This window comes from Gossypium hirsutum, chromosome A08 (genome assembly GCF_007990345.1).
Source record: "Gossypium hirsutum isolate 1008001.06 chromosome A08, Gossypium_hirsutum_v2.1, whole genome shotgun sequence".
NCBI classification, from domain to species: Eukaryota; Viridiplantae; Streptophyta; class Magnoliopsida; order Malvales; family Malvaceae; genus Gossypium; species Gossypium hirsutum.
The window spans coordinates 113441395-113456180 of NC_053431.1; the positions used below are offsets into that span (position 1 = coordinate 113441395).

Below are 14786 nucleotides of genomic sequence, written 5' to 3' on the forward strand. Positions count from 1 at the left end.
TAATTGTGCCACATGAAAAAATTTATGTATTTAGTTTATAAAAAATTATATAAAAATTTAAAAGTCTTTATTAGCAGAGAAAATTAAGACAAAAAATATTTAATATATTGATAATGTATTTTTTTATTTTATAAGTATTTAGTATTTAGTATACTAATAATACGATTATATTTTTAAATAATATACTATTTTTTAAATCTAAATTCAAATTTTAAAATATTAATTCTTAAACCCTAAAACATGAAAAAAAAATATATTGGAAATGAGTAGAGCGTGGTTTTAACGAGATAAAAGGGCGCGTAAACCGACATCTTCCGTGAACGTCAAATGCGGGCAGTTTTGGAGGTACCCCCCATAACTGGATAAAATATTTCGATTCTGTTCTTACAGAACCTTTACGTTATATTAGGTAGTCAAAAGTACACATAATAACCCCACGTTACAGTGCACGCATTTACGTAAGGGCCCCATGCGGACGTTAGCCCAGTAGTATTTCCTTTTCATTTAACTAAGCCGCTGTCACATTACATAACACATACATAGTTGATGACCCAAATTTTAGAAGCTTTTATTTTAGTCTTTTAAAATAAATTTTTTACAATTTGGTCACTTAATTTTTAGAGTGTTTTTATTTTAATCATCTAAACATTAAATTTCTAATATCGGTTAACTGTAAATGCCAAATCAAGTTCACACTTTTTATTTTGGTTACTCAAAAAATATCATTTTTAAGTATGAATTGGGTGTAAAAAAGTAAATCAATGACTAAAGTGAAAAAGTGAAAAAGTGATAGAAACTATAATAATAGAAATAAATTATCAAATTGTAATTTGGGTTTTGAAATATAATTTTTTTTAAATATTAAGATTCAAAGTTATAGTAACAAATCGGTTGATATTATCAATGAATACAAAAATTTCAACAATTTATTTAATTTATCTTGATGTTTTGAAATTATTTTCAAAAACTATCAATGAAAATTACTGTCTTTATTACTTGTTTGCGAAACCCAAATTTATTTTGATTATGTTATCTTAAATCTTTTATGCTAAACTAAAAGTAAAGAAAAATTATTACAATTAATTTAATTAATTAATTTTATCTTCCACTCCACATAAAATTCATAATTTTTAATCACTTATTTACCTAAACAAAGAATAATCAATTAATTTAATTAATTGCAAGTACTTTTTTCCACTTTACTTTAACTTAAGATGGAAGATTTGAGATTAAAGATGATCTAGACAAAAATTAAATATAAATTATTTGAGTTGATTTCATTAAGAATGATTTAGAAATATAAATTAAAATTTAAAAATTTAAAAAAAGATTAAATTAATTTCAATAAGTATTTTCTTTCACTTTAATCATTGATTTTTTTACCTCAATAATATTTACAAAATATTTTTAAGTGACTAAAATTAAAACAACAAAAATAAAATGTAAATATAATATGACTTATACAATTAACTACAGTTATAAATTCCAAAGCTTCAATGAACGTTCCCCTGGTAGTTAGTTTATTTTGTGCGTGTGTTTTTGATGTCTTTGTCACTGTTATCCGACACTTCACAAATCCAGAAGGTCGGCTTTCACTCCTAAAACGTGTCTTTGAAATACATTGCTTTTTCTTTTTCTTCTTAGTTTTGTTTTATTTAACCAATTCCCTCTCGCTTTCATACCTACACTCTTTGGTATATTTAAAATTTAGTTTTTATATTTTTTATATTGTAAAATTTTATCCCTCATTTTTTTAAATGATAAAATTTAAATTATTTTTTATTAGATTAAATTATGTAATCTTTTTAAAACCTTGATATTCTATTTTAAAACTATACTAAATAACTTTATTAAGGACAAATCAATTTTTTCAAAAAATTTTTTGAAGTGTTATCTTCGGAGACGCCGATATAATTTTTTAACAATAGAAGGTATTATCTCTCGGGAAGGGTTTTATTCCTCTTCACAAAGAAACGTATACAATTCACAAAAGAGGACTACATGACTGTAGGTAAACGTACAACTACTTACCAAAAAGCAACATTAACACCTCACACTTGTTGAGATTTTAACCTTTAATCTATTAAATATAAACCTCTCAACAACCATACAATTTAGATTGAAACAAAAAGCCTTACAACTCCATATTGAAATTTTCTTATTTTGTTATTTGCCTTTCGGACATGTAATAGTAATTACATATTTTAGAAACATCACATAATTTAATCTAACAGAAGCAATTAGATTTTAATTATTAAACATCTAAAGAGCAAAAGTAACTAAATATTAAATATATAATAGTAGAAGGATTAAGAGAAGAATTATACAATTTTTTAATTTTGTTGAAACTCTAATTTTTTCTTTTTCTTTTTCTTAACCTTATCAGTTCTGGTTTGTATATACATAAATATTAGTTTGATAAAGGGAAGAAGTTTATAAAATGGCTTGACTTGTAAGCTTATAAAAAGTTAGCTGGTTAGGTGGTCTTCTACCTTTCAAGGACTGTTTCTTTACAGTTTTCCTTTTTGTTTTGTCTATTTTGGAATATATAGAGCATATTTCTTGGTCTTGGTCTTACTGTTTAAGAACTCTTAGAAAGAAAATTTTCTCTTTTCATAGGTTTTTGATCTCTAAAAGTCTTGTTTTTAGTGTAAGTTTTCACATTTTCTTTTTAATTCCTTTTCTCCCCCCCTTTTTTTTTGTGGTGTGATCGATGGAGGAGAGATATGAGCCAGTGAAGGAGCTTGGATCAGGGAATTTTGGAGTCGCAAGGCTGGTGAAAGATAAGAAGACAAAAAAGCTTGTTGCCGTCAAATATATTGAAAGAGGAAAGAAGGTAATTTATATTTTTTTCTCTTAAAGATGGTCTCTTCTTAGATCTTTTTTGTCTGCAACTGCAAATTGATCATATGAAAATATTGATGTTATATGATTTGACAGCATTTATATGAGCAGAATCTGGAAAAAAAAATTAATGTTTTTGAACATGGAAAGGAGTTTATGTTTGATTTCGAACATGACTGTCTATTTGCTTGAATATATTACAATCTCTCATTTACAGATCAGATTGAGACAAGTACTTAATTTTTGGCCTTTCTCGGAAAGCTGCTTTGATTTTTCCATGTCTGGAGATTGGTAAAACACGGCTTGTATAATGTCTTCAATGGCATATTTAGGGATAATAAGAGTGAGACAGCAAGTGTTTATTGATATTTCTGTTTGAGCTAGTCGATGTTATATAGTGAAAGTGAAGTTATTGTTGAGAAGAAAGATGTGTGGTTGTTTATAAACAACAATAATGTTTTACCTGTAAGATAATGACATTGCATTAGTCTGCAAAATCTTAATTACATGTTAATGTACTTATGCTTTTCTGTTTTGGGGTTTCAGATTGATGAGAATGTTCAGAGAGAAATCATTAACCACCGATCTTTACGACATCCAAACATAATCAGGTTTAAAGAGGTGAGAAATTGATTTTATTACATATTAGTAGCTATGTTGTTGGAATTTCAGGTTTGAACATCAATTGGCTATTAAACATTCTTTTAGATGATTAATCTTATTTAACATAATTGACTCCACAATTCTTTTAACTTCACATTTCTCTGCAGGTTGTGGTGACTCCAACACATTTAGCTATTGTCATGGAGTATGCTGCCGGCGGTGAACTCTTCGAGAGAATATGCAGTGCAGGTCGATTTAGTGAAGACGAAGTGAGTTTATATCTACATTCAACATGTTGAGTTGATCTTTCTTCCCCACCTGTTAATTTGCATTAACGTTCAACTTTACGACATTTGTCCATCTGACAGGCTAGGTTTTTCTTCCAGCAGCTAATATCTGGTGTCAGCTACTGTCATTCCATGGTATGTTATATGAATATCACTTTTGTCAGAGTCTGTGTGATTTTGACTTTCTTGCCTCATTCAATATTTCTGCTGCAGCAAATTTGTCACAGGGATCTGAAACTAGAAAACACACTCCTGGACGGAAGTCCAACACCACGTCTTAAAATATGCGACTTTGGTTACTCCAAGGTTCATTTCCAAATTTGACATAAACCTTATCTTTGATGGATTCTGTTCTATTTTTTCAATATTCAGTTCTTTAGTTTCTTTTCTGAGCAGTCTGCAGTGCTGCATTCACAACCAAAGTCAACTGTAGGAACACCAGCATATATCGCCCCGGAAGTCCTATCACGAAAGGAATACGATGGAAAGGTACAATTTTTCTGTTTTCTAATCAATGTGATGCAGATAGTCAACCTCGGATACATCTGGTTTACTAATGGAGCATGAATTTGTGCTTGTTGCATAGTTAATCCCCTCTTATTATTAGCCGGTTAATTTGACCGTTTGCTAGCTGTCGTAGATTGCAGATGTTTGGTCTTGTGGCGTGACATTATACGTGATGTTGGTGGGAGCATACCCTTTTGAGGATCCTGAAGATCCTCGGAATTTCCGTAAGACCATAGGAGTAAGTTCTCGACTCTTACTCTTCAGTTAAATGAGTCATCATTTCCTCCTTTTTCTTTATACAAAGTCAAATTATTTTGGCTGTAACAGCGAATAATGAGTGTCCAATACACTATACCCGACTATGTACGAGTGTCCGCGGACTGCCGGCAGCTTCTTTCCCGTATCTTTGTTGCCAATCCTGCCAAGGTATCATTCTTTTCCTATTTGTAATCTTTGTATTTCATAAAAGACTTAGTTGCATCTTCTTTAAATGACATAAAAACTTTGATCACGTACAGAGGATTAGCATCCCAGAGATTAAGGAGCATCCTTGGTTTCTGAAAAATTTACCGAAAGAATTAGTCGAAATCGAAAAAACGAGCTATGCAGAATCGGTACGTGACCAACCATCTCAAAGTGTTGAAGAAATAATGCGTATCATACAAGAGGCTAAGACGACAACAGCCGAAGGAGCCAAAGTTGGTGAGCAAGCTGCTGCCGGTTCATCCGATCCTGATGATGTGGAGGCAGATTTAGAATCTGAAATCGATGTCAGTGGTGACTTTGAAGCTCCTATGTGAGAACCCGATGTTAACTGCTTCAACAGGATTTGTGCATCGAGGTTTGGAGTGTTATTTGGATTACAGTTTATATATATGGTTTTTATCGTACTGGGAAAATGTTGTACAGCAGACATTAACACTGGATCGGTGTTGCCTTGCTTTGTATTACCTTGGTTTAGTGTCTCATGTTGTACATTTCATACTTTGTGAAGCATCTTTCAGAAATGATTTCAAAGCTTGTATGTATTGTTTTGCACTACTTCGGACTGTAACAATGTTATGATTGTATTTTATAATTAATCCACCTATAACTTATGCTTGTGAAACTTCAGCTTGATCTAACCCTATCAATTTTCTAAATTTGTAATATATTATATTATGGAATTGTATTAATTCGCAAAAAAAAATTGTTAAAAAAGGTATTTCATCCTTTATCTTTCAATAACCAAAATTCTTTAAGGCCCATCTGACTTCAGTTTAATCCAGTCGTCGTAAGTGTCATAACAACTCAAACTTAGTTGCAATAGGTTGGAATTCTTTAGACTTCGTGCCCATGAGATGCGCAAAACTAGCTAATGAGATTTTTACTAAAATAATATGAAAAAAAAATTAAAATGGGATGTCCTTAAGATTATATACGAAAATGGGTCATTGAAAGTGATGGAGGGTGGTGCATAAGCGGCACCACCCTCAAATCCAAACTTTTCTGACAAATTTGCAAATTAAAAAAAAATAGGACGAAAAAAAAATAATAATAAAATAAGGGTGGAGGGTACCCCACAGGAGGCACCAGTGGAGGGTACCCTACAGGCTGCACCGCTCACTCCTCCCTGCCACCAACAGGACTGCTCTGAGCCATTTCTTTTGTTTTTATATGTGTTTGGGGACCTTAAAATGGTCTCCAATTTCTTTGTGTGCGTGAGTGAAGAAGAAGAAAGGGGGAAGGAGAAGAGAGAGAAGAGAAGAAGAAGAAGAAGGAGGAGGAGGCGGCATTGGTGAGGAAAGAAAAAAGAAAAAGAAAAAGAGAAGGAGAAGAAGAAGAAGAGGGAGGGAAGAAAAAAAAGGTAATATTTTTTTAAGGAAATAATTTTTAATTGTTAATTTAAAGAAATAAATGATTTATATTAATTGTTAATGTTATTATTGTTGATTGATTTTGATTTAATTTTTAAATTTAATTTTTTGTAAGGTATATTTTGGATAAAAAGAAATATTAAGGTATGTTTGTATTTTTTCTATTTTTTATATATATTCATAATTTATTTTTAATTTTTATTGAAGTAAAAAATCCTATCTATGTTATGTACAAAAAATATTTTATTATTATTTTATTTAATTTATTTGGTAAGTGTGTTTTAGGTTAATTAGATATATTTTTTATTAATTTTATTTGGCATGTTATATTTTGATTGTTTTTATTTTATTTTTTATGTGATGAGTTTTTTTACAAAAATAGTATAAAAATATTAAAAGAATAGCTTAATAGTATATTTTAAAAAATCCAAAAATAAAATAAAAAAGGCCAAAATTAGAGTTTTTTACTAAATTAATATAAATATACTAAAATAATACATATGAAACATTATGTACTAAAATAATAAAAAAATAAAATACGAAAATAGTATATTTTGAAAAATAAAATCCGAAAATAAAATAAAAAATAAACGGCCAAAATCAAAATTTTTTACTAAATTAATATAAAAAAACTAAAATAATACATTTGAAACATTATGTACTAAAATAATATAAAAAAATAAAATACAAAAATAGTATATTTTAAAAAATAAAATCCGAAAACAAAATAAAAAAGCCAAAATCACATATTTTTACTAAATTAATATAAAAAAACTAAAATAATACATGAAACATTATGTACTAAAATAATATAAAAAACAAAATACGAATATATCTTAAAAAATAAAATCCGAAAATAAAAATAAAAAGGGCCAAAATCAGAGTTTTTTTAAATTAATATAAAAAACTAAAATAATACATGAAACATTATGTACTAAAATAATATAAAAAAATAAAATACAAAAATAATAAATTTTAAAAAATAAAATCTGAAAATAAAAATAAAAAATGCCAAAATCAGAGTTTTTTTCTAAATTAATATAAAAAACTAAAATAATACATTTGAAACATTATGTACTAAAATAATATAAAAGAATAAAATACCAAAAGAGCATATTTTAAAAAATAAAATCTGAAAACAAAATAAATAAAACGGCCAAAATCACAGATTTTTACTAAATTAGTATAAAAAAACTAAAATAATACATGAAACATTATTTACTAAAATAATATAAAAAATAAAATATGAAAATAGTATATTTTAAAAAAAAATCCAAAAATAAAAAATAAAAAGGGCCAAATCAGAGTTTTTTTTCTAAATTAATATAAAAAACTAAAATAATACATGAAACATTATGTACTAAAATAATATAAAAAACAAAATACGAAAATAGTATATATTAAAAAATAAAATCCGAAAATAAAATAAAAAATAAACGGCCAAAATCAGAGTTTTTTATTAAATTAATATAAAAAACTAAAATAATACATTTGGAATATTATGTACTAAAATAATATAAAAAATAAAATATGAAAATAGTATATTTTAAAAAGTAAAATCCAAAAATAAAATAAAAAAACAAACGGTCAAAATCGGAGTTTTTTATTAAATTAATATAAAAAATACAAAAATAATACATTTGAAACATTATGTACTAAAATAATATAAAAATAAAAAACGAAAATAATATATTTTAAAAAATAAAATCCGAAAATAAAATAAATACCAAAATATATTGAACTACATGCCGGGTATATTATATATATTATAATTTAAACCAAAATATTTTACTTATTATCATTTTAAAATAATAATATTTGTATTTGAATTGGGTATATATATTTTTAATGTAATATGACAAAAAATATGCTGTCGGAAAAATGGTTTAGTATTTTTTTTGTAATTAAAAGCAATATATAAAATTTAGTTATTTTGACAAATATTTAAAATCCATCAAACATTGAAATTAATAACCGAAATTTATTTGAAATTGCAGGTATGACAACGGCTTCATTGATTAAGGAAGATCCTCACATAGCTGACACAGTTAATAAAACAATAATATATTGTTATTTGTTACTCACAGGTTCCATTAAAAAAGATTTATGGAATTTACAGAAATAAATTATGTTATTATAACTTTTTTCTGCAATTTAACATTGTCAGGAATCGTACCGCGTATTAAGGGGCCGGGTGAATGGTTTAGGATATTCCCCGGATGCACGACTGATTCCGTACTTGGAGCTAGCTAGATTCGGGTCAGCAGCATTGATCCGGACGTTTGATTTGCGGTACGATTTAATATCCGCATTGGTTGAGCGTTGGTGCCCGGAAACCCACACTTTTCATTTGCCGGGTGGGGAGTGCACTGTCACTCTGGAGGATGTTGCACTGCAACTTGGGCTCCCAATCGACGCGAGTCCAGTAACGGGCGTAAGTGCGATAGCTGAGCCGGCTGCACTTTGTTATAGCCTCCTAGGAGCCTCGCTCGGCGATGATGAGTCCAATTTATTGGGTTTGAAATTTACATGGTTGAAAGCAAATTTTCAGCATTTACCAGATAATGCCACTGAAGAAGAGTTGATGTGCGCAGCTCGAGCGTACATTATGCATATTATAGAGGGTGTATTGATGCCCGAAGCGAACAACAACAGGGTTCATATAATGTATTTACCTCTATTAACTGATTTGCATAATGTTCGCTCGTATAGCTGGGGCTCCGCAGTTCTGGCTATGTTGTATCGTGAGCTTTGTCGGACGACAAAGCCTCTTGCTGCAGACATAGGCGGATGCCTTATATTGTTGCAATCATGGGCTCTTTATCGGATGTCATTCTTGGCATCGGTTAGTCACCAGCCATACGTATATCCACTAGTTAACAGGTGATAAAGTTTAACTTGTTATTAATTGATAGTTTCTTTATAATGATACTATTCTAACGATACTATATTTATTTGAAATTTGTTTTCGTAGATAGAGTATTTATTCGGTATCGGGAGGTCGTACACTGTACCAATATATCGTTTGTTGATTGAGCAACATGCCGGAGAAGGGGTAAGCTATTCCAATATTCGCGACATGTAATTACTTTATATATCTTACTCAAACCATGTGAAATTTTAACCATGGTATTAATCGTACAGTTTATTTGGATGCCATATCTTAGACCAGAAATTGTGGCCGTTATACCATCTTCTGCCTACATTCATTCTCAATTGTGGTGCACTAACGCACCAATTATCAGTTTCAATGTAGTCGAGTGGTACCATGGGGATCGAGTATTACGATAGTTTGGTTGCATCCAGTATATCTCGGATCCGCCAAATGAGGTGGGGAAGGTTCACGGCATCAACAAGAGAGGGAAACATGTAATGCATTGGGGGGTTGTGCACCGGAGATATATTGCGGTGTGGGATAATCGGATGGGTCGAAGACCTCGGATGGATATGTCTTCCGATTTGCAACCATCGTCAGAGTACATGCAATGGTACTTTAGTATGGGAAAGCCATATTTACTTGCTGCCCAGTCGACTGTAGTCCCCCCGCACGTGCAGCAACCTGGGGCATAGGAGCCAGTGGCTGATATAGAGCCCGACCCATAGCCAGATCTCGAGCCCGAGCGAGAGGTGGAGCCCGAGGCACAGCCTGAGGCCGAGTCTGAGCAATCGCATTCACATTCTGCTTATACTTCTTATCATCCAGATTTTCCAGACAACGACTATTTCCCGGGCTCATCAGGGGGCGGATACCATTACGGGTTTGATATATTTAGGTCGTCTCCATTGCAGTACAACACTTCTCTCGGCCTGTATCCCCCTCAGTATAGCACTAGCCTCGGCCCATATCCACCGCAGTACTCCACTTCTCCTGGGATGTATCTCCTGCAGCATGGCACTCATTCTGGCTCAAGTTCATCGATGCCATTCGAGCCATATGATTTTTCTTCTATGTATTAGACACACTCACCTGCGACTGAAGAGGATGTTAGTCGTCGTGATCACCCACAACGTGAACGTCGACCTCTGAATAGGTATACACTTAGGAACACACCTTCTAACCATCAACTTTAGGGGTTTATTGGGTTTTGATATTAAAAAAGTTTGTATTTCTTTCTATATATTTAATTAGATTAATTGGAACTTCGAAAATTGTAACAAAATTTGACCATAACGTAAATTAGATTAATTTGGACATTTTGAACATTAAAACACTAAAACTTAACAAACTTAGTATTGTAATATAAATTAAATACATTACAACATTAATCTAATTGGAACAAACTTTGCAATATAATTTTTTTATATAAATTAAATACATTACAACATAGGCTCAATTCCTACCCGATCGTGACGATTGTCCAATATGATAGTTTGCTGCGGGCATTTACTCCGATTATGACCAGCTAACCTGCATAATCCACAACGCTTACCATCAGATTTCTTCCTAATGTCCATCTCATTACGAATTCTGGATGATTGCGGATGACCTCTCGGACTCCTGCGTAACCCTCTGTCTGGAACAAGTTCGAAAGTCTTCGGAGGCACCTCCTACGTAAACAAGTCAGGCAGGACGGGGAACTCATTTTCCCAGACACGTAACGTGCGCTCGAGTGTGTACACATCATTGACAAATTGTTCAACATTAAGGTTCACCTTAGCACACGCTGCCACGACATGTGCACATGGATAATGAGTTTGGAACCTCCTGCAATCACACCGTCTATTATGGAGATCAACTCCATAGGACCTAGGTGGTATACCGGGTCGATGACCGATGGTCTCTGTAACACGAAATGTTTCATGGCGTCGTGAATATATTTCTACATTCATCGACCTCGCCATCCGACGGTTTGCAACCATTGCATCCCTGACATCTTCGACAAACACGTATCCCGCCTCTATCTGGTTGACTTGTTGCTGACCCATTCTTGGCATCAAGGTTGCCAACCTGTAAAATGTAGTCGAAAAGACAGATGAAATTAGAAGATGTCGTGTTTTCAACAACACAGCATTGACCCCCTCCACTAAGTTTGTAGTCATTTGACCATAACGAAAGCCGTCATCAAAACTTTGAGCCCATTGCCATGGCTCCATAGTACCCAACCACTGTTGGAAAGATGTGTTCGTTTGACCCTCCATGTCACTCTCAAGTCGAGCCATTCTTTAGCGAAAAATATGTGGCTCCAGCTCGTGCGCTGTATATGTATTAAGGAAAGATAAGTTACAGTATTGGCCTAAAGTATTAAAACATATGTTGAAAAGATAAGGTAATCATTTACCCATTTTCACAACTTGTCTCTTTCAGTCTGCATTCTTATAATCTCGATGAAAGTTAGCCGCGATGTGCCGGATACAGTAAACAGATCTCCATGGTACACCGGAACGCCTAATGGTGGCAATTAATCATTTTCCTCTATCGGAGATGATGCAAATATTATCGTTGCTAATAACATACCTCCGCAAGTTGTTAAGAAAGAATTCCCACGATTTCATGTTCTCCTTATTTACGATGGCAAATGCTATCGGGAGCACGTTCCTGTTGCCGTCTTGAGCAACCACAAGAAGTAAGATCTGTGTATATTTTCCATATAGCCACGTCCCATCTACTTGCACAAACGGCTTGCAGGGGAAATGCGCGCACACATGGATCAAATGTCCAGAACATCCGATGAAATTTTTTTTTTCTGGCTGTAATTGGTCATCCAGGCCGTAATAAGGTCGTGTCTGTAACTCAATGATAGTTCCAGGTACGTACTCCCGCATAGCGACTATCCATCCCTGTAACTCGTTATACGATGCATCGAAATCCCCATACAATTGCTCAATTGCTATTTGTTTAGCTATCCACGCCTTTCGATATGATACTCGATACTGAAACCGTGCCTGCATTTCGGCAATCAGTACTGAAATTTTAATGGTCGGCATGTCCTTCACCATTGGCATGATAAAAGTACAGATAGTTTTGGAATCAAGTTTTCCATGGTCTTCAGTCATACGTATTGATGTACACGTGTGAGGCCCAACAAATTTGCGTATCTCCCACATCTGTGATTTTTGAATAAATGCAGCTCGTACACGCCAATTACAGCCTTCCACCGACTTCCAACACTCTCCAATATATAATGTCGGTTTAGACACTGCAACTTTGTAATCCACTAATATATTCATGCTATACCGCTTAATAGCAAATACACACTCTTCTTTGCTTTCGAATCTCTGGCCTACCAATAACTCCTCATGATTAGAATTTACGACCAGCCGGTGAGCAGGAAGTATTTCAGGGTACTCCGGGAACTCAACTTCATGAGCCGTGTCGGGGTCTATAAGCGATGTGTGGCCCAGGGTTATTGTGTATCACAATACATCTCATCTGGTTCCCTACTGAAGACGCGTTAATGTTTCCATCGTCATTCACATCTTCATCGTCAATATCATTGGGACATCGTCCACATCGGGATCACTATCACTATCGACCTCTTCATCACAATGATCACTATTATCGTATCCATCATCACCAACCACGTCAATATCGGGTGTAACATTAAGATCGATATCGATCCCACGTATAGTCGATCACTATCAACGTACGATATTGGAGCCACCACGCACGGTTCTTCAGTTGCATGTTCTTCACCATATGCAGTGAGATCTTCATTCTGCTTCATACCGGCTAACTCAGCAAATAAGTGAATCGGTGAATTTTTGTCACTCCCATTCCTACAGTAAAGAGATATCATTGTCTCCACGTCTTCGTTGTCTACAAGTTCTATTTCTGTGAATTTGATAGGATCTGTCGAAACTGAAAACTTGTAGAAAAGTTTTGAGATCCTTCTCCCACAACGTCTAACAATTTTTGCGTTAATTCTTCCCTTCATATCATCCAATGAGACATTTCTATTAAATCTCATTGCTATTTGTTGCCGACATTCAAATATGCATCCAACGGTTGTTGTTAAGATGATTCCATCGAAATAAACGCATACGAAAAACTGATTATCCATCTTCAATACTCAATCTGTTAAAAAAATAAACAAAATTTCTCAAAACAATTTCGAACAATAAATAAATTACTTAAATACAAAATTAATTAATCAATATGCAATTTTTTTCATTCATAAGCCCATATTTTTTCAATTCTAATTTTGTACATGAACAAAATTTATTTTTACATTTAACCACTTATATTGAGTTCTACATTTTCGTCCATCTCTGATCCTGTATCTTCTTCTGGGAAATTCTCTACAATCCAATTTAGAAATTCTTGATTCTCTTCATATTCATCTTCTACAATCCAATTTGGAAATTTCTCGGGATCTTCTGCCTCTTCAATCTTTATTACTGGTATTGAATATATAAGTTCTCTTGGTAATTTCCTAACAACTAATTTATCCATCCATGGTTTGTCAAACACATTTTGCTTCCCAATTAACTTTCGTGAACCTATACTTTGTCTCGCTATTTTTTTTGCTCCATAAGATATTATTAACTTCGCGAAGTTCATAACTAGATTCCAATAGGTTCGTGGTACCGATGTCTTCCAAAGTTCATCTAAAATGATTTGATGCTCTTGTTCTATTAATGTCCCTCTAAGGGTTAAGTATTGCACTTTATTGTTTCTAATAATTTCATGACCCATCCATAACACTTTTTGCATCTTTTGATTTACGGTAATAAGGTGTTGAACAATGTTTTCTTCTGGTTTCATTTGATAATCTTGGACTTCTCTCATCATCTTATCAACTTTCTCCATTTGTGCTAAACTTATTATCTCATCAGGCAATACCAAATATGTTGCCATTTCTAACAAGATATATAACAAAAATATTTTTAGTTGTTATCACTAATTAATAATTACTTTATAATAGTTTTACTAACATAAAAACTTTCAAATATATTTAAAAAATTTAAAACATAAAATTCACAATAAACACATAATTAATCTAAACACAAAATTTACTAATATTTCACAACAAACAAAATAAATTTTAAAACAAAACATAAAAGTAACACTAAACAAACTATATAATACTAACAAAATAATTTTTTCTTATCATAATCTATTTTATTTAAAAAATAACAACAAAAAAATTACCAAAATATATAATACTAACAAAATAATTTTTTCTTATCATAATCTATTTTATTTAAAAAATAACAACAAATAAATTACCTTTTCTTTTCTTTCTTCTTCTCCTTTCTTTCTTTCTATCTTCTTCTTCTGTAATTTTTTTCTTCCAATCTAGTAGTCAAATGGAGGGAGCAGGGTGAATATATACTAGAGGGGGTTAAAGTTGTGAGAAAGGCACCATTAGTGCTGCCTGTGGGTACCCTCCACTGGTGCCGCCTGTGGGGTACCCTCTACCCTTATTTTATTATTTTTTCATCCTTTTTTTTTATCTGGAAATCTGTCAGAAAAGTTTAGATTTGAGGGTGATGCCGCATATGCACCACCCTCCATCACTTGCAATCACCTATTTTCGTATATAATCTTAAGGAAATCCCATTTTGATTTTTTTTTTCATATTATTTTAGTAAAAATCCCCTAACTAATCCTTGCTACTGCTATGCGCTCCCTTGAAGATGTTGTCATTTCTATTTTTCCATATCATCCAACATATGATAATAAACAATGAGTTCCATTTGGTTCCCTTAACTTCAATCTTTCCTTCATTGCTCAAATTCCACACCA

At 32.4% G+C, this 14786-nt stretch overlaps 1 protein-coding gene across 1 annotated transcript; it reads left to right on the forward strand.

Annotated features, from left to right (window-relative positions):
• The first annotated feature begins 2380 nt into the window (after positions 1-2380).
• LOC107919891 (serine/threonine-protein kinase SAPK3) lies at positions 2381-5349 on the forward strand. Its single transcript, XM_016849313.2, has 9 exons — positions 2381-2836; positions 3391-3465; positions 3615-3716; positions 3816-3869; positions 3948-4040; positions 4131-4223; positions 4375-4479; positions 4569-4667; positions 4760-5349. The coding sequence occupies exons 1-9, from the start codon at positions 2714-2716 to the stop codon at positions 5039-5041; spliced, it is 1026 nt and encodes a 341-aa protein (XP_016704802.2). The 5' UTR covers positions 2381-2713; the 3' UTR covers positions 5042-5349.
• The last annotated feature ends 9437 nt before the right edge of the window (positions 5350-14786 follow it).